At 39.2% G+C, this 21,297-nt stretch overlaps 2 protein-coding genes across 2 annotated transcripts; one reads left to right on the top strand and one right to left on the bottom strand.

The window, feature by feature from the left end:
• Positions 1 to 3,475: 3,475 nt before the first annotated feature.
• On the bottom strand, positions 3,476 to 5,255 carry LOC117336690 (prostatic spermine-binding protein-like). Its single transcript, XM_033897300.1, has 3 exons — positions 5,240 to 5,255; positions 3,895 to 4,188; positions 3,476 to 3,840 (listed from the first exon to the last, which is right to left on the bottom strand). Exons 1-3 carry the CDS (start codon positions 5,253 to 5,255, stop codon positions 3,476 to 3,478), a joined length of 675 nt encoding a protein of 224 aa, XP_033753191.1.
• A 925-nt stretch (positions 5,256 to 6,180) lies between these two features.
• Positions 6,181 to 15,281, top strand: LOC117335923 (glycerol-3-phosphate phosphatase-like). The gene is made up of 8 exons (XM_033896207.1): positions 6,181 to 6,434; positions 6,979 to 7,046; positions 7,996 to 8,091; positions 8,614 to 8,751; positions 11,189 to 11,251; positions 11,799 to 11,946; positions 12,719 to 12,860; positions 13,226 to 15,281. The coding sequence occupies exons 1-8, from the start codon at positions 6,260 to 6,262 to the stop codon at positions 13,413 to 13,415; spliced, it is 1,020 nt and encodes a 339-aa protein (XP_033752098.1). The 5' UTR covers positions 6,181 to 6,259; the 3' UTR covers positions 13,416 to 15,281.
• The last annotated feature ends 6,016 nt before the right edge of the window (positions 15,282 to 21,297 follow it).

The following is a 21,297-nucleotide window of genomic DNA, read 5'->3' as shown; positions in this document are numbered from 1 at the left end:
TGAAATATAAAACCACAAAAAAATAAACATCACTGTAAAATATTTGTTCTGTACAAAATAAAAACTTGTGTTCAAGATACATATATCTCGCGAACACCTTAATAGATAAATCTATACACCATATAATGGTAACATAAAGGTATACGCTTGATTTGATTTTAGTGATCTCTAAACAAAGTTAGCTATCCTCATTTGACCACTTTCAAATAAGAAATCCCCTGTACAAGATACCTCATGAGCCCGGGACAAGATTTATACATAATTATAGTCTGGTGGTCATCTGCAAGGTGAAACACACGAGTATTTGTCAAATGACAGGTGACCGCTTGTCAAATGACAGGTGACCGCTTGTCAAATGACAGATGACCGCTTGTCAAATGACAGGTGACCGCTTGTCAAATGACAGATGACCGCTTGTCAAATGACAGGTGATCGCTTGTCAAATGACAGATGACCACTTGTCAAATGACAGATGACCACTTGTCAAATGACAGATGACCGCTTGTCAAATGACAGACGACGGCTTGTCAAATGACAGATGACCGCTTGTCAAATGACAGGTGACCGCTTGTCAAATGACAGGTGGCCGCTTGTCAAATGACAGGTGACCGCTTGTCAAATGACAGATGACGGCTTGTCAAATGACAGATGACCGCTTGTCAAATGACAGATGACCGCTTGTCCAATGACAGATGACCGCTTGTCAAATGACAGATGACCGCTTGTCAAATGACAGATGACGGCTTGTCAAATGACAGATGACCGCTTGTCAAATGACAGATGACGGCTTGTCAAATGACAGGTGATCGCAGGCTACTATTCTGATGAGGGGATCGGGGTATGTCTATGTTAACCCCTCGACCTCTCTTTAATCAAAGTTTTAAGGTCAAAGTTGTTCTTCCTTTTTTTGTCGGTGAGGACACTCTTTATATATGTGGAAGATTGACACAGTAACGGTACAAAAAGTGTGAATTAGGTTTTGATACTTTAAACGAAGTCCAGTTTTTGTTTATAAATCTACCGTAAAGCCATCGCGTATAGCACACTCTCTTAACACAGCGCTGGTCGCAATCTAATTAGACTTTTAATATCCGCTCCTCTACACAGTATATCGTAGAGAAGCGGAAATCACAAGTCTAATTTTGATTTGATTGCGTTGGTCGCAGCATTTCTTACAGTATAAAAATCTAGTGTTCTCGTTCTATAAACTCTTACTTTACTGGCAACGTGTTAATTAAGTATGTTTATTACATCAATGCCAAGCCTGTTTTTAGAATCACGATTATGAAACTTGTCAGTTTGTCGAACTGGACAGGTCTATTTATGTCTTCTGGCCCATCCCTGTACGGTTTTATTGTTGTAGATTGATCATACATGTCTCAATGGACAAAGTTAACATATCACTCTCTCTGTTATGTTGTTTACGTCTTTTGAAGTTTTTAAGGGCGGTAATTGGGCCATTGACAGACGTGGGGCCAATGACGGACGTGGGGGGCACTGAGGGACGTGGGGTCATTGACGGACGTGGGGCCAATGATGGATGTGGGGGCCACTGACAGGGCACTGAGGGACGTGGGGTCACTGACGGACGTGGGGGCCACTGACAGAGCACTGAGGGACGTGGGGTCACTGACGGACGTGGGGGCCACTAACAGGGCACTGAGGGACGTGGGGTCATTGACGGACGTGTGGGCTACTGACAGGGCACTGAGGGACGTGGGGTCATTGACGGACGTGTGGGCCACTGACGGACGTTGGGGCCAATGATGGACGTGGGGTCATTGACGGACGTGGGGGCCACTGAGGGACGTGGGGTCATTGACGGACGTGGGGGCCACTGACAGGGCACTGAGGGACGTGGGGTCATTGACGGACGTGGGGGCCACTGACGGACATGGGGGCAACTGACTGACGTGGGGCCAATGATGGATGTGGGGCAACTGACGGACGTACGGGGCATTGACGGACGTGATGCCGATATCCGACGAAAGAGCTAAACCATCGAGCTTTTATTTTTTTTTAGATATTATACAAATATATTGTGGGTGTATGTGCAATACTCCAGAATATTTGATATGAGGTACAGTACTGGTAATCGGCCGATGTGCAATAAAGTATAGGTCGATTACCAGTACGGAAGATGAAATATTCTTGACTATTTTACAGACACTCATGATATACTTGTTTTATTAGATAATCACTAAACACTTAAAATCACTGAAATATCTACTTTCCTGTAGGCCTAGAAGTCGTCACGACTGTTGCCTGAGCACCACTCGATTTGCACTCTTCTCAGAAGAGAAGTTTTCTAAGAAGATCGCATTCCGTTATATGTAAATCGAGTAAACTTAGAGAATATAACCCAAAATAAACAAGTTTTTAAGTTTTCTCAAACACTATGACACAAACACGTGCATGTATGTGTCATAAATCCTTCTCTAGTGAAACTCATCACTCGCACACTTAAAACATGATCACCGCCATCTTGGAAGATAAATCGTCAAGCTTCGAGACGGAAGAGGTAGAAGATCTTCCAGAAGCAGAAGAGCTACAAATCGAGTGACTGGAAGATATATTCTAGAAGGAGAAGAGTGCAAATCGAGTGGGGCTGTGGCAGTGTTAACATCTGAGTGACTTAGACGCTTGAAAGGGCAGGACTTCATTCCGAAACGTCACAGGTGTTCAATAGTTCTCACTTGACCGAATTCCGAAACGTCACAGGTGTTCAATAGTTCGCACGTGACCGTGCAATGGTCATTTTAGCCGTGCAATAGTATACAGTTATTGTATGGGTGTGAGGGAAATAGCACTTTCATTGTCCCCCGAGACATGAACTATTTCCCGAGGCGAGGACTTTCATTGTCCAAATAGTTTATGTCAATGGGGACAATAAAAATGCTTTTTCTAGAAATACAAGCAATAACTGTTTTATTATACCAGCATTTAAATCATTCAATGTTCTTCCACTGTTCCTAATGATTTCCCCGAAGATCGCCTTTCAGCATGCTAACTGCCATTTTTATTACTTGAAGTGTGGTAGTACTGGGTTTTTTTCAGAAAAAAATCCTTTCCAGCATTTCCAGATTATCGAAACTTGTAGATGAAGGCTTTTTCCCGAAATTTTCCTGTAGCATTCACTTGAATAATTTTAGTAAACAGACTGTCTGCTTCGTTTTGGTCTCGAAAATGTTTACAAAACGCGAAAATATGAACGTGCTCATTCCGGATCAATAGCACTGTTGGCTTTTAACCTGATTAATAGCATTTTTGGAGGATGTGGTTCAAATATCATTTCTATATTGTCTACTTATACATGTTGTGTAAAATAAGGAGGGTATAATAATTCAAAATATAGCTTATGCGTATTGTTAAGGAAAATCAAACGCCTTATGATATATATATATGCGACGTAACAGTTTCTTGTAAATTGTACAACATGTTCCTTCCCTCTTCAAGTTAATGCCATGATCAATCATTAAAATCTATTACCAAAACCACAGTCAACCTCGTCCGTACAATGGTCATCCTCGTCCTTACAACGGTCATCCTCGTCCGTGCAATGGTCATCCTCGTTCGTACAATAATCAACCTCGTCCGTACGATGGTCATCATTGTCCTTACAATGGTCATCCTCGTCCGTGCAATGGTCATCCTCGTTCGTACAATAATCAACCTCGTCGGAACAATGGCCATCCTCGTCCGTGCAATGGTCATCCTCGTCGGTACAATGATCATCCTCGTTAGTACAATGGTCATCCTCGTCGATACAATGGTCATCCTCGTCGGAACAATGGTCATCCTCGTCCGTACGATGGTCATCCTCGTCCGTACGATGGTCATCTTCGTCCGTAAAATGGCGATTTTGGTCCGTTCAATGGTCATTCTCGTATGTACATTGGTCATCTTCGTTCGTATATTGGTCATCCTCGTCTGTACAATGGTCGTCCTCGTCGGAACAATGGTCATCCTCGTCCGTCCAATGATCATCTCCGTCCGTACAATGGTCATCCCCGTCGGTGCAATGGTCATTCTCGTCCATACAATGATCATCATCGTCCGTATAATGGTCATCCTCGTCCGTATAATGGTCATCCTCGTCCGTATAATGGTCATCCTCGTCCGCATGATGGTCATCCTCGTCTGTATAATGGTCATCCTCGTCCGTACAATGGTCATTATCCCGTGAGCCTTTGTGTTAAATGTGTGATATAAGAAAATGTACAAATGCATACTGAAGCGACAGTACCTTGACAGAGCAAACGGTATCTTAGTTCCATTGAAAGGAACTCTAAAAATAGGAACCACTTTTTGCCATATTCATTAATTTGTTCGTACAAAATAAAAACCGTCAGTGTTGGATTTGACAATGAAAGCTTGGTATCTCATTGCCAAAATTAACACAAATCAAATGTAACCGTCATAGTTTTAATCGTATTTAGTCTCACGGAAAATATAAATCATCCGTAATCAAGTAACCGGAGAAATCAGGCATGTTATTAAGCTTTTCAGCTGACATTTGTCCAGCAATTATTATTTTAAACCTTGATCAGATTGTGGACAGTCTAACAGACTGATATCTCTGACAAACCTTTTGTTGATAATTGAGGTAGTTGGCAGACATGATAGAATCTGCTAGTGGAAACACGCCTCATAGAAAATGTATGAAAGAAGTATGGCCTATAGTCTCGATTTCCTACTTGCAGGGATTGGTAGGACCGTAAAACTGTTCGAAACACTGGGTGTCTACACGCACATTGTATAAAACAAGAGACCCAATAGGCCTGTTTCATCAAGGATTTCATTGATGATTTAATTCATGCTTATGAACTCAAATATATACCTTTTTTTTGTTACATGTCTTATATCGTAACTCTGGAATTTTGTTATCCATCAATTAATAGTTGAAGCTGACCCTGATAGTAACTTAAGCAAAACAAATTTGGTATCCAGGCTTCATCTCAGCATACTACAGGACCAATAATCATGACCTTATTACCTATTGGTCATTGAGAAGAATTTCTTTTGGAAGGAACATTTTACGAGGGACGAGCGAACGCCACACGATATCTAGATAACTGGCCATCGGCAGAACTTACATTGGACAACTTTAGATTAATGATATAAATAACGATAATAGTCAATCGTTTATTCCCTTTGAACATTAAGTTTTGTAAAGACACTTTAGGTATCAGCAGATGGGCAGTTACATATGTAACTTTGCATCCCATAGAGAACTAACTCAACTCCCAATCCATAGTTACTTACATTTATGTATATAATACATGTAAGTCATGTCTGCAATTACCTACTGAGAACTACAAATGATAATACAAGTTAAAATCTCTTGTTGTAGAGACGCATGCTTTAAATAATGATATGTATAACAATTAATGGTATACATTTGTAAAGGGCAGGATTTAGAATGATATATGTTCTCTACTCCTTATTGTAATGGGATCAAAAGAAATATAAATGACAAAGTCATGACTCAACATAAACATTTACTTGCCGACAAACTAAATTCTCTAAATGAGAATATTAAACCAATTTCATACAAACCTATTCAAAGGACTACAGAAAAGAACCATACCTTATTCTAACGGATTTTAGATTTTAATCTTAGAAGACTTTTGGTTAACTTTAGATTATAGTAGATTAAAAACATTCCAAGAATGCAAAGTCCGTGTACAAGCTGTAATTCACTTGATTGTCCGACTATCCAATCCGTTAGATCTAAGCTCTATCTCCAATTAGCGGATATCTTTAACCCATCCCTAAGTGATTCTACAAATTTTACAAATATGATATCATCGTCAGATGCGAAGATCATACTTCAGACGTATTTATTTATTAAACAGTCAATAGAGCCGAGGAAAAACAGGCCTCCATCCAGTTTGTTCAGTTTTGTTCATGTTTAGCCATCAAATTACATCTGTGTTTACAAAAGTGCTGATGAAGTTGAGTTGAATTGAAATTAAAATAACAAAATACTGAGTTGATATTTTATATCATACATAAATGATTAAATGCACAGTTCACAATTTCCATTTAGCCATGAATAAGCAAGACCCATCTCAATCGGTTCCCGATTGGATCCATCTTTGTACATTTTCTACTTCCACTTTCATTTTCTAAAACCATTTCCGGTAGAAAAGTACGCAGCTGCGGTTTCGATTCAGAATGTTACTTTTTCATGTCTTCAGTTTTCATGCTGTCTGATTAGCCTACTGTGTCAACAGTAAAGGAGCGCATATTGCCTATGGGAGTTATTTCAAAGTCAACAAAAGTCTTACTTCAGCAGAGCAAACGCTTGTTCATATCGAGTAGTCTCCCCTTTTCGAGCTCTCGATCAAACATGGCATGCCACCCCATCACGGAGCTGTCTGCAAGACAGATCCTCGATGATGTTGACAATTTTGTCTTCGATTGTGACGGTAGGGCACCTAGTTTTAAACTGAAGGATATATTTGATTTCGATTATAGAGCAGAACCGGTGTACATATGAATTCACCAAACCAAACAATGGTTATATAACTATATTGCAAGATCCGGGATTCGCCCACAGCCCTTTTTTTTTTATATACTTAAGTAAAATGCATTGGTAATCGTAAAGGCCAGGCCTCGGAAATTGATAATATTTTTTTGCATCTTTATATCTTTCAAACTAAAACCTGAGTGCCTGTCACGTCAGAGACATAAATATATATGTCTCTGGTCACGTGCACCCCTCCTCCCGAACTGCGGGTATGTAATGGGAGATAACTCCTACATAAATTGTAATTCAATGGTACTCGTGATGAGACATTGTTTAACCGTTTTTTGTGGATATGGATGATATGTTCGTGAACGGGGTTTAATACTACATTAGGGGTATGGTGATTTAAGGTTGGGTTGTGCAAAAACAGCTTAAAGTGTACTTGCCGTAGTGATTGTAAGTAATAAATATACCTGGTAATCACTACTATATATATTTTTCAGGTGTTCTATGGGATGGACTGACAGCTATTGAAGGCAGTCCTGAAACATTAAAACGTCTAAAGAAACTGGTAAGAATGTGATTATGGACTAAGGTTTTGATATGATCCATACATGAATCTCGTCGTCGTAGTTGTACCGAGAGAAATATATATATATATATACAACTTATTCAGCAACACAAATGACGAAGGAAGACAACTTTTTGACTCATGCCCTGACCAGGCCTCGAACTCACGATCTACAGCACCCAATCGCCTAGCCAGAAATACCCGCAGCTTATACCGCTGTGCCACATCGGCGTTCTTTAAAAAGAACGTTTCAATGGCGCAGTGATGGTTGGCCCGATACCCTGACATGATCATTGTGGAAGTCGTCTATAAGATGATATGAATACCTGGATCGCAATGTATTTACATACATGGATACAAATTGTACATATACGTATATAATATATATTTCTCTCGGTACAACTACGACAGGAAATTCAAATCTATATCTTCGGATCACCAACACATAGTGTATATGATACATTGTGCTAATAAATAGATATATAACTTAGCAACACAAATGATGAAGGAAGACAACTTTTTATATATATATATTCATACACAAATAAGCCCCTGCCCTGCACTAATGATCAAAATTGAATGAAAACTCCCTTCTTCATTTTTGCATTTGCAAAATCATCAAATTCAAACTAGTAAGCTAAATGAAATGAAACAAGTAAGCTAAAGCTGTTTTACAAATAAGCTAAACTTTTATTCTGAACTAAATGTACACTAGGGGAGCTAGGGGATTTATTTGAGGATAAATATTAAATACAGTAGTATGTTGTACATGTATACATTATGAGTTTAGTCACTGTCACTAGGAGAGTCTAAAACCATCTTTGTTTATTTTTTTACAATTCAAACTACCCTGATAGCTATAGAAATAGAACTCTATAGACATTGTACAAGAGCTGATAAAAGGTTTTATTTTTAATTCAGAATTAAAAATTATTTATGTTGTTTTCAGGGTAAAAAAGTGTACTATATTACCAACAACAGCACTAATACCAGAAAAAGATATATGGAAAAATGTGAAAAACTGTTGGGCTTTCCAGTTACAGAGGCAAGTACATGCCAAAACAGGGCAAACTGCTCAGCTCTGAATTTTCATATTTTGTGCACTGCAATACAGTAAAACCTGCTCTATTGACCACTTGTATATAACGACAATCTGTCTATAACAACTGTGAAATGCTTGAACTGTCTTTAAAGACCATTTTTGGTGTATCTGTTAAGTGGTCGTTATAGACAGGTTTCACTGTATTACTGAACCAGGTGAGTAAATTTCTTATTTCATAAAAAACTCAATTCACGTAATAAAGCTATATTTACACTGTATTATAAAAATGATAAGCATACCTCTCAAACAGAATGTAAAACAATTATAAGCATGTAAATTTTGTTGCATTATTTACTGTCCCAATTCGGTCAGTTTGATTTTCCCAAAACACCCAGGTCTGAGTGTTTGTCTTGTTATTTTTAATACATGTAAATGTCACCAATGTCATGTATAACTGTTGTGTAAGAAGTAAAATCATGAACATCAATGTATCAAATATTGCAGTTTTGACAATATGCTTGGCAGGATGAAGTGCTGTGTACAGCGTATGCTGCAGCCCTGTACCTTCACAACAGGAAACACCAGGGTAAGGTGTATGTGGTTGGTAACAAGGCCATGGGGGAAGAACTGGACGAGTTTGGTATCAACCACACAGGCATTGGAGTGAGTAATGATTATCGACTGACTATCATGGTTACAGCTATAAGTGGACAAGGGACTAAATGTATGAAAGTATAGCTTTACTCACTTTGTTATTATTACAGTAAGATATATTTCGTTAAGTTAGTATGGGTTACAGAAAATACAGTATTTTAAGGTGTAGGTTACAGGATGTGGTGTATTAGTCAAAAGGATACAGGAGGGAGTGTAATATGCTGTTGTTTAAAGGAATTAGTGTTTATAAGTTTGTAAGATGTTTATTGATGTGTAGGTTACAGGAGGGAGTGTATTAGTGTGTAGGTTACAGGAGGGAGTATATTAGTGTGTAGGTTACAGGAGGGAGTGTATTAGTGTGTTGGTTACAGGAGGGAGTGTATTAGTGTGTAGGTTACAGGAGGGAGTGTATTAGTGTGTAGGTAACAAGAGGGAGTGTATTAGTGTGTAGGTTACAGCAGGGAGTGTATTAGTGAGTAGGTTACAGGAGGGAGTATATTAGTGTGTAGGTTACAGGAGGGAGTGTATTAGTGTGTAGGTTACAGGAGGGAGTGTATTAGTGTGTAGGTAACAAGAGGGAGTGTATTAGTGTGTAGGTAACAAGAGGGAGTGTATAAGTGTGTAGGTTACAGGAGGGAGTGTATTAGTGTGTAAGTTACAGGAGGGAGTATATTAGTGTGTAGGTTACAGGAGGGAGTGTATTAGTGTGTTGGTTACAGGAGGGAGTGTATTAGTGTTTAGGTTACAGGAGTGAGTGTATTAGTGTGTAGGTAACAAGAGGGAGTGTATTAGTGTGTAGGTTACAGGAGGGAGTGTATTAGTGTGTAGGTTACAGGAGGGAGTGTATTAGTGTGTTGGTTACAGGAGGGAGTGTATTAGTGTGTAGGTTACAGGAGGGAGTGTATTAGTGTGTAGGTAACAAGAGGGAGTGTATTAGTGTGTAGGTAACAAGAGGGAGTGTATTAGTGAGTAGGTTACAGGAGGGAGTATATTAGTGTGTAGGTTACAGGAGGGAGTATATTAGTGTGTAGGTTACAGGAGGGAGTATATTAGTGTGTAGGTTACAGGAGGGAGTGTATTAGTGTGTGGGTTACAGGAGGGAGTGTATTAGTGTTTGGGTTACAGGAGGGAGTGTATTAGTGTGTTGGTTACAGGAGGGAGTGTATTAGTGTGTAGGTTACAGGAGGGAGTGTATTAGTGTTTAGGTTACAGGAGGGAGTGTATTAGTGTGTAGGTTACAGGAGGGAGTGTATTAGTGTTTGGGTTACAGGAGGGAGTGTATTAGTGTGTAGGTTACAGGAGGGAGTGTATTAGTGTGTAGGTTACAGGAGGGAGTGTATTAGTGTGTAGGTTACAGGAGGGAGTGTATTAGTGTGTAGGGTTACAGGAGGGAGTGTATTAGTGTGTAGGTTACAGGAGGGAGTGTATTAGTGTGTAGGTTACAGGAGGGAGTGTATTAGTGTGTAGGTTACAGGAGGGAGTGTATTAGTTGTAGGTTACAGGAGGGAGTGTATTAGTGTGTAGGTTACAGGAGGGAGTGTATTAGTGTGTAGGTTACAGGAGGGAGTGTATTAGTGTGTAGGTTACAGGAGGGAGTGTATTAGTGTGTAGGTTACAGGAGGGAGTGTATTAGTGTGTAGGTTACAGGAGGGAGTGTATTAGTGTGTAGGTTACAGGAGGGAGTGTATTAGTGTGTAGGTAACAGGAGGGAGTGTATTAGTGTGTAGGTTACAGGAGGGAGTGTATTAGTGTGTAGGTTACAGGAGGGAGTGTATTAGTGTGTAGGTTACAGGAGGGAGTGTATTAGTGTGTTGGTTACAGGAGGGAGTGTATTAGTGTGTAGGTTACAGGAGGGAGTGTGTAGGTTACAGGAGGGAGTGTATTAGTGTGTAGGTTACAGGAGGGAGTGTATTAGTGTGTTGGTTACAGGAGGGAGTGTATTAGTGTGTAGATTACAGGAGGGAGTGTATTAATGTGAAAGTTACAGGAGGGAGTGTATTATAGTGTGTAGGTTACAGGAGGGAGTGTATTAGTGTGTAGGTTACAGGAGGGAGTGTATTAGTGTGTAGATTACAGGAGGGAGTGTATTAATGTGTAGGTTACAGGAGGGAGTGTATTAGTGTGTTGGTTACAGGAGGGAGTGTATTAGTGTGTAGGTTACAGGAGGGAGTGTATTAGTGTGTTGGTTACAGGAGGGAGTGTATTAGTATGTAGGTTACAGGAGGGAGTGTATTAGTGTGTTGGTTACAGGAGGGAATGTATTAGTGTGTAGGTTACTGGAGGAGTTTGCTAAGTATTTACTGTACATCTGTTTGCTGTACAAAGTATATTAACTGTATATTTATTTGCTCTATATTTATAGTACATTTCACTTACATGTATAAAATGTTTGTAAATATTGTTGTATAAAATTAAAAGTAACCAATATCTGTTTGTTTTGATTTAGCCAGATGTTGTAGGAAACAAGTCCTTACTAACAGACTTTGCAAGTACAGAACTTGATCCAGAGGTTTGTATTTCTAATTCAAATAATAATCATTGCTGAAACTGAATTTCCACTAAAATTCCAAGTTATGATATAAAACTGCCATTATATAAATGAAATTTATGCTTCTACTCTTTTTACAAAAGTTATTGCTGTTTTTGAGTATTTGATTTTTAGACTTAGATTTAATTTAATTCCTACATTTTTGAACAAATCTCCTTGTTTGAAACTAGGTTTGGGAGCTTTTATACTTTTGATAGAAAGTTGATTTCCTGCTCACCGTTTTCTGTATTGCTTTCAAATTTTCTATTTTAAACAAACAATCTTGCATTTCAATATTTGTATTCACTTAAATCAATAATAATGGATCCCATTTTACCATGGAATGTGTGTTTAGTAATTGTTTCGCCCTGCAGTATGTTTTTCCAATTGGTATAGGACATCACATAGATCAAAATATTTTTTTTATTACTTTTAGGACATATCATTTATCTAAACAAAAGGACATTTTACTACATCATAACAGCTTATATATTAAAATCAAAAGTGGTTTTGTTGGTCTTTATTCCAGGTAAATTGTGTATTGGTTGGCTTTGACCCTGACCTCAGCCTAAACAAGATGGTGAAGGGAGCATCATATGCCAGGAAAGAACGATCGCTGTTCCTAGCAACAAACGAGGATTCTCACCTTCCCCTCAGGAGTAATGTCACCATCCCAGGTGAGAAGTTGTCTACAGTATTAGTAAGGTTGTTTATTGATGACTAGGTAAGAATCTGTGGCTCTTTATGGTGTAGAGATTCGAGCAGGGTGGCATTATTGTTATATTGTGTGGTATAGGGTGGCACAAAGTGGCACAGTTTATGTTAGAGTGGTTGAATTACAAGATAAAATAGGACTCTTTTTTTTTTTGATTTTTTTTTTTTAATTTAAGTACCCAAGGAATGTTGATTGAAGTTAATTGAAACATAAATCTGGATGATCTTTAGATCCTGTACCTCAGAACTTCTGTACTTGGCATAAATAACTTTTCCAGTCAGACTGCTGCATGTATGACCACAAGATGTTGAAAATCAAGTCTTTAACAACTACATGTATACACTTTCCAGATATTTAACAATGCAAGTACATTAGGCCTAGTGATTTAAAGATGCGACATAGCCAACAGCATATTCACTACTCGTCACACAAAATGCATAGATTGCACCTATGGTAATAGGTGTATGTACACAAACAAATGGAAAAACTATTAACATTGTCCAAAAAAGATAACTTACAGAACAAAGATAGAGGCAGTGTCTGTCTTCAGGATACAATTAACTATTTATTCAATTTATATCTTAAAAAATACAGAGAAAAACTCTAACTTTTAGAGGGTGGTAATAGTTTGTTACTTTTGGTAATGTTTAAAAAGTATACAGCAATCTGTTATCGGTCATTGTAGTCTGGTCGGCGATATATATTTTCAGATATAATATTGTCTTGTTTTCAAGGTACTGGAAGCATTGTAGCAGCAGTAAAAGTACCTGCCCGTCGAGAACCCATTGTTATAGGCAAGCCAAACCCCACTATATTCAATGTCCTGAAAGAGGCCCATGGTCTTGACCCCAGCAGAACCTTGATGGTGGGAGACAGGTACTTATACAAGTTTGTCAGATTTCATATTTATCTTATTTACCAGTCACACTTACAGTGTGAAATAAAAGGTCATTTTACAAAAATGTAAAGAGAGCATTTAAACATTCGAATTTGTATGTGTACATGTACATTATTGTATATATCAAGTGTCTTCAATTATGTCTAAAAATCTCAAGAGTTTTAATTGACTTAATTACATTACAAAATATGTTTGCTTGGGTTAAAAGGAAATAGTTCAAAACTTTCTCTTTTGACACAAATCACTAATGTTACATTTCATATTGTTTAGAAATTTCCAAATTCTAACATCATATCTGATGTTTTGACAGTAGTTTCTGATTTGTTGCTGTTTTTACACACAGGTGTAACACTGATATAGCTTTGGCTAAGAACTGTGGACTCCACTCCCTGCTGGTCTTGTCTGGTGTCATGAGTCAGGAAGACGTAGATAAGGACAAAGTATCTACAGACCCACAGATCACTCAGAATCTTCCGGACCATGTCGCAAAATGTCTCTGGGAGTTCGGAAAACACATCCCAGATTCTCTTTGATGATTGTAGATCCTTAGGAATCTGTTTATTTATTGGTAATTTTTAGGAAGTAAAAACTGTGAAAATATAATAAAAAAAAGGAGTCTGATATTACATGTGCTGCAAGTTAATATTGTGTGGATAGTTTTTCATATCATAGTATGAAATCCAATCTAACTTTCTAACAATGAAAAATGTTAAGGTTTATGATTTGTAGAAATGAATTGAACGTGCAACACATAGATCTATACTTATTTTGCAAATATGAGGTATTTACTAAATCTATTCATCCAATCAAAAAGGCATTTTCTGAATACTTACTGTTGATTAAAATCTATTTATCATTGTAACAACTCTCCTACAGTAATGAGGAAGACCCGGTGTTAGTAGTAGATGTTTAACTTTTGTTACACCTATTGATAACTGGATTGTGATCTTTGCGTCCACAGTTTATGTAAATGTTCATAAAAGATGTACATGTACAGTGTTTTGTCTCACCTGAGACAAAAGTCACCAAAGCAAGACTATGGTGTTACCTTTCTGGTGTTGACATGGTTGTTGTCAATATTTCACTTTGAAGTTTTGCATTAAGATACTTTGATCATAAGGGACCGAGTGGTTAAGGTGTCCAAAACACTTTATCACGAGCCCTATAGGCCTCCACCTCACGGTTGTGAGTTCGAAACCCACATGGGGCAGTTGCCTGGTACTGACCATAGGCTGGTGGTTTTTCTACAGGTACTCAGGCTTTCCTCCACCTCCAAAACCTGGCACGTCCTTAAATGACCTTGGCTGTTAATAGGATGTTAACCAAAATAAACCAATTAAACTTTAATCATAAAGCATGAATTCAGCTTTAATTAAACATATATACTCTGTACTTAGATCACAAAGTAGACATCTCAGCACACCTTCTTATATGGAATTTCATCCAGAATTTGTAACGCGACTCTGTTAACTAGGGATACTGGGAATCTGGACTTATGTTTTAGCTCATTCTGTTTAAAGTATCAATGTTATTCTAACCAAACCTGGACTGTTGTTTTAGGTTAAAGACTATAGGTTTGGAGAAATCATATAAAATCTTTATTGCTGACCAAATTTGCTTTTTAAGATGTATTTTCTCCTCATTTTTCATAAAGAATGATTTTTGGGGTAAAAATATATCAATAATTTTGCGAATTGCGAAATGATTTTGCTAAATTTGATATTTGTTTTGCAATGCGTCAATATTTACACTTTTCTATTAAATATACAGAGTGCTTCCATACTATCATATTTAGATACATGTGCATTGTTGTATGTAGTAGGACACAGTTTTACCATGACCATAACTGTTGATGTGACATTAAAAAATACAAAACAAAACGTCATTCTAATTGTCTGTCATTATACACTGACAGCATATACATGGAAATGGTCAGAATAAAAGGCAAAAAGTGTGGAAAAGCCACAGACTGAACTCAATGCAAAAGGTGTTGAGGTTAATACATGTAATAGAGCACATGATTAATTAAATTTAAATCACTGCCTCTGCTAGGGATTGAACCGAGAACCTCTGGCTTACTAGTCTTTATATGCTTAACCGATTGAGCTAAAGAGAAGATCTCACTTGCCGAGCCGTATATTGCGGCTTGGTATTTACCAGGGTTACATACATTCAAGAAGTTTAAAGAAATTGTAGCTTATATAACAAGTACAAAATCAACCGGTGAATAGATATTTAACACTAGGACAGTAGTCAAACTCACACAATGATGATCAATATTAACTTGTATAGATTAAAACAGATGAAAAATTAAACTACATGTATTGTTGATGTAAATTTTATATCGTGATTTATACACATTTGTAATATGATTTTGTGAATTAAAAGTTAAAATGATATTGATATAATTTTGTCATTTATTTTCTGCAAGTTAATACAACAAAGCATGAATTTATAACATATTAATTGCCTCAGAATAATTTTGAAATGCAGTGAAATTATTTAAAAGGTAGAATTAGTAAAAAAACCATATACTGTGTATGTGCAGTAATACTAACTTGAGTCAAACATTCTAGTGTCCTGTTGTCTCAAAAAATCCTGACTTCAGTCTGAACAACTAATTGTGACTGTCACTGTTCATGTTGTAGCTATTTTTATGGCTTTTTTTATACGGGATGAATCTCTAAATAATGAGTTGCCACACTCTGAATACAATATTTTGCTCAACGTAAAATCTGTAAGATTTTGTTTATCTTTTAATGCACAAAGACGCAAGATATCAGAAGAAAAAAAGTAAGTGATAAATATTGTAGCTGGTCGTCAGGCTTTTACAGGCTGATCATAACTGAGGCTGGTTGTCACTGGCATGAGACTAGTCCTTGTTCGCATAAGGCCGGTCATCATAGACACAAGCCCAGTCGTCGCTGACATTGGCACAAGACTCGTCATCACAGGCATGAGGTGGATTGTCACTGAGGCTAGTCTTCAAAGACGCTGATCGTCACTGGCATGAGATTGGTCGTCACTGGCATGAGATTGGTCGTCACTGGCATGAGATTGGTCATCATTGTCTCAAGGCCAGTCATCACTGACATGAAAGTATCACTTACATGAGACTGATCGTCATTGGCATGAGGCTGGTCATCACTGAGACTGGTAGTCACTGGCACGAGGCTGGTCATAACTCACAGGCATGAGGCTGCTCATAACTCATTGACACGAGGCTTGTCATAACTCTTTGGCATGAGGCTGGTCATCACTGAGACTGGTAGTCACTGGTATGAGGCTGGTCATAACTTATTGGCACGAGGCTGGTCATAACTCATTGGTACGAGGCTGGTCATAACTTATTGGCACGAGGCTGGTCATAACTCTTTGGTACGAGGCTGGTCATAACTCATTGGCACGAGGCTGGTCATAACTCATTGGCACGAGGCTGGTCATAACTTATTGGCACGGGGCTTGTCATAACTCTTTGGTACGAGGCTGGTCATAACTCATTGGCACGAGGCTGGTCATAACTCATTGGTACGAGGCTGGTCATAACTCATTGGCACGACGCTGGTCATAACTCATTGGCACGACGCTGGTCATCACTGAGACTGGTAGTCACTGGTATGAGGCTGGTCATAACTCATTGGTACGAGGCTGGTCATAACTCATTGGCACGAGGCTGGTCATAACTCATTGGCACGAGGCTGGTCATAACTCATTGACACGAGGCTGGTCATAACTTATTGGCACGAGGCTGGTCATAACTCATTGGCACGAGGCTGGTCATAACTCATTGGAACGAGGCTGGTCATAACTCATTGGCACGAGGCTGGTTGTCACTGGCATGAGACTAGTCCTTGTTCGCATAAGGCCGGTCATCATAGACACAAGCCCAGTCGTCGCTGACATTGGCACAAGACTCGTCATCACAGGCATGAGGTGGATTGTCACTGAGGCTAGTCTTCAAAGACGCTGATCGTCACTGGCATGAGATTGGTCGTCACTGGCATGAGATTGGTCGTCATTGTCTCAAGGCCAGTCATCACTGACATGAAAGTATCACTTACATGAGACTGATCGTCATTGGCATGAGGCTGGTCATCACTGAGGCTGGTCATCACTGAGACTGGTAGTCACTGGCACGAGGCTGGTCATAACTCACAGGCATGAGGCTGCTCATAACTCATTGACACGAGGCTTGTCATAACTCTTTGGCATGAGGCTGGTCATCACTGAGACTGGTAGTCACTGGTATGAGGCTGGTCATAACTTATTGGTACGAGGCTGGTCATAACTCATTGGTACGAGGCTGGTCATAACTTATTGGCACGAGGCTGGTCATAACTTATTGGCACGAGGCTTGTCATAACTCTTTGGCATGAGGCTGGTCATCACTGAGACTGGTAGTCACTGGTATGAGGCTGGTCATAACTTATTGGCACGAGGCTGGTCATAACTCATTGGTACGAGGCTGGTCATAACTTATTGGCACGAGGCTGGTCATAACTCTTTGGTACGAGGCTGGTCATAACTCATTGGCACGAGGCTGGTCATCACTGAGACTGGTAGTCACTGGTATGAGGCTGGTCATAACTCATTGGCACGAGGCTGGTCATAACTTATTGGCACGAGGCTTGTCATAACTCTTTGGTACGAGGCTGGTCATAACTCATTGGTACGAGGCTTGTCATAACTCATTGGCGTGAGGCTGGTCATAACTCATTGGCGTGAGGCTGGTCATAACTCATTGGCACGAGGCTGGTCATAACTCATTGACACGAGGCTTGTCATAACTCATTGACACGAGGCTGGTCATAACTCATTGGCACGAGGCTGGTCATAACTCATTGGAACGAGGCTGGTCATAACTCATTGGCACGAGGCTGGTCATCAATTGCATGAGGCAGGTCATCACTTGCATGAGATTGATTGTCTTTAGCATAAGGTTGATTGTTATTCGATGAGGATGATTATCACTAAGACTGGTAATCATTGGAACGAGGTTATTCATAGTTGGTACGATGGTGACCGTCACTGGCACAAGGCTGATTGTCACAGCCATGAGACTTGTCGTCGTTCGCACGAGGCCAGTCGTCATAGGCACGAGACTAGTCGTCACTGACACGAAGCTGATCGTCATTGCCATGAAGCGTGTCCGTTATTTGCATGAGGCTGGTCGTCATCAAAGAGGCCGGTCGTCACTGGCACGAGGCTGGTCGTCATCAAGGATGCTGGTCATTACTTGCGATGAGGCTGGTTGTGACTGGCATGAGGCTAGTCATCACTGGAATTGGTCGTCATCACAGATTCTCATCACAGACTTTCAGCTGACGATTTCAATGAGTAAGAATGCATTATATGTATTTATGACCAATCCTAAGACGGCCATAGTCAACCTGGTCTCGGTTACTGTTTATAGCACGGAACCATTCGCCGATAATTACTTAAATCGAATGTGATTGTTGTTCACACATTGACTCCATTCGCTTTGCCGCTGTGATAATAAATATTAAGCTACAAATGGTTTAAATGTCATTTGCCTTTTCATTTGAAAAGTCGCTAATTATATAATTATAGCGGGCCAATTTATTTGTCGCGCAAATTAGCGACTTCACGTTTTCGTTATGTCGTGTTGAGTTATGGCGTCTTATAAGTTTCTTATGGATCGTGACATCTACTGTTTAATAAAGTATAAAGTCTGGAGAATCTGGGAGTGCTGCACATGAAAGTGACATTGATGGTACCAGAGACTTGTATCTCTGATGGTACCCAGCCTCTGTCTGCAGACAGAACTAGTGTAGAGCTTGGAAACAAGACAAAAATTCAATAATAAATGTCAGTATATTATCGAACCATTCTCAAGTCGGTGTCGTTTTTATTATAAATCTCGATGTTTTAAAATTAGATAAATATTGTGAGATGTGAAAGCTATATTTACTTCGGTATCTAATCGTCGAGAAAGTTCGATAAAAGTAAGAATCGTGTAACTCATGACTATAGAACGTCTAGAGATCGTGCTGTCCCATACAGACCAAATTGAAGCTGAGAGACGCTGCAGAGATCTGAAAGTCTAGTTTAGGATGAAGTGCAATGTACATTCTATGTAAATGGCCAGTGAAAATTCAATGATATGTAACAGAGCGCATGATAAATTAAATTTAAATCACTGCCTCCGCTAGGGATCGAACCCGGGACCTCTGGCTTATTAGTCTTACGCTCAACCGATCGAGCTAAAGAGAAGATCTCTCTAGCCGAGAGGTATATTGCGGCTAGTATTTACCAGGAAAGAACTCGTCCTCGAGTTTCCAGGGGTAACAGCTATGCTTGTGGAGCATGGCTAAGTATTTTCCCCGGGTCCCTACATGGGCGCCAATGTAACAGAGCGCAGGAATTAGATAAATTTAAATCACTGCCTCAGCTAGGCATCGAACCCGGGACCTCTGGCTTACTAGTCTTACGCTCAACCGATCGAGCTAAAGAGAATATCTCTCTAGCCGAGAGGTATATTGCGGCTAGTACATCTGTATTACCAGGGTTACAGATAGTTAATACATTTTCCCTCAGTAACCAGCAAGATCACTTTACAGTTCTAGTATGGTCCTGGTATCAAGATGATTGCGAACAAGTCATAGTTCCCCGAGAAATTGTTGGGTTCGATTTATGGATATTCCTAAAGGTAAAAAAGTTACGGGAACATACTAAAACACGCACACACACGTCTTTAACTTAGATGGCAGGGTTCGATCTCCGATCGAATGTGAAAACGTATGGGGTCACCTGCCCGACCCCGTGTTTTTTCTCCATGTACTCAGGTTTCCTCCCAAAGCAAGACCCGTAGGCGTTTCCAACAATTGGATTAATTTAAGCTGGTACAATGAATCAGTTGTTGTAAAATAAGTAAAGTTTACATTAAAATGACTATACTTCTTTTTTTTTTTAAATACGACATACATCAACACTGCGATTATGGTTAAAAAGCATTAAGTCAATTAAGCCAAGGATAGTCAACGAAGTATGTCTCATTTAAATTCAGGATCCCCCTGGGCACACAGCTGGGACCGGCTTTTTCTCGTATTCATGCCACTACTCCTTACATATCTGAGGTTAAAAAACCTTAGGCTATCTTGTTTGCGGACAATATATTGGTATTCAAGGCATACCGTGTGTTCTTTTATTTAGTTCATACCAGTTGTTCTGAAAAGATAGCATATACACAGGCAATATCTCTTCACGTGAATTTCACGTGAAAAGCGGTAAAAAAGTGAATTTCACGTGAATTTCACGTGAAATTTTTGTCCATTTGATTTTTATATGCTGTTTTTTTCACGTGAAATTCACATGAAATTCACGTGAAATTCATGTGAATTTTTTCACGTGAAATTCACGTGAAGAAACATTGGCTGTGTAATGTTCGTCCCGTCCCGGTGCATTAAATCTCAGGAACTGCTGATGCGATCCTCCCCAAACTGTGTTTCTGGGTGTCGAGTGGCAGCGGGGGGCATTTATGTCTTACAGACATTTTCTAGATGTGTGTTTGTGTTTTTTTAATAATCATAATACCTCTGTCAAGGACACATAAGGCAGGCGTTATGTCTTCCAAGTTTAAACACCTATACGTATCTCGCTGTTAATATACGCTACCGTTTATGCCCCGTGATTTGTTTATGTACATTGTATTTATTCAGTGAATTCTATTCTAGGGGATAAAGTTTAAACTTAATCTTCAAGTGAAGAATATTGTTGGGTCCCTTTTATGTTTGTTCACATTCCTTCGAAACGCTTCGATCCTTGCCCCGTGTCAGCTGTTATCGAGCTGGCTATATATTCCATATGATTGGTTTTCTCGGGTCACCGACCTTTGAAATAATATGAAGATCTCTTTCAAAGTAAAATTGTATGACACAACTGTCCAATGGGTGTCGTGCCGATGTCATTTTCATCAGAGTGAATTACAATAATTCTAAACGGGCCAGAATTATTTTTCACAACACCTAAATCAACAACATAAGCCCGACCTAACTATAAAAGCTCGACACACCTTGGGTGTCCTCATATGGCATATTTTGACTATGCTGCATTGTTTTATGTAGGGAGGTAGATCCTATACATGTTTTATGTAGTGAGGTAGATCCTATACATGTTTTATGTAGGAGGTAGACCCTATACATGTTTTATATAGGGGGAAGATCCTATACATGTTTTATGTAGGGAGGTAGATCCTATACATGTTGATGTAGGGAGGTAGATCATATACATGTTGATGTAGGGAGGTAGATCCTATACATGTTGATGTAGGGAGGTAGATCCTATACATGTTGATTTAGGGAGGTAGATCCTATACATGTTTTATGTAGGGAGGTAGATCATATACATGTTTTATATAGAGAGGTAGATCCTATACATGTTTTATGTAGGGAGGTA

The sequence above is a fragment of the Pecten maximus genome, chromosome 10 (assembly GCF_902652985.1).
Source record: "Pecten maximus chromosome 10, xPecMax1.1, whole genome shotgun sequence".
NCBI lineage: Eukaryota > Metazoa > Mollusca > Bivalvia > Pectinida > Pectinidae > Pecten > Pecten maximus.
Note: the sequence above shows the minus strand (reverse complement) of the source record. Positions and strands in the feature narration are given on the sequence as shown.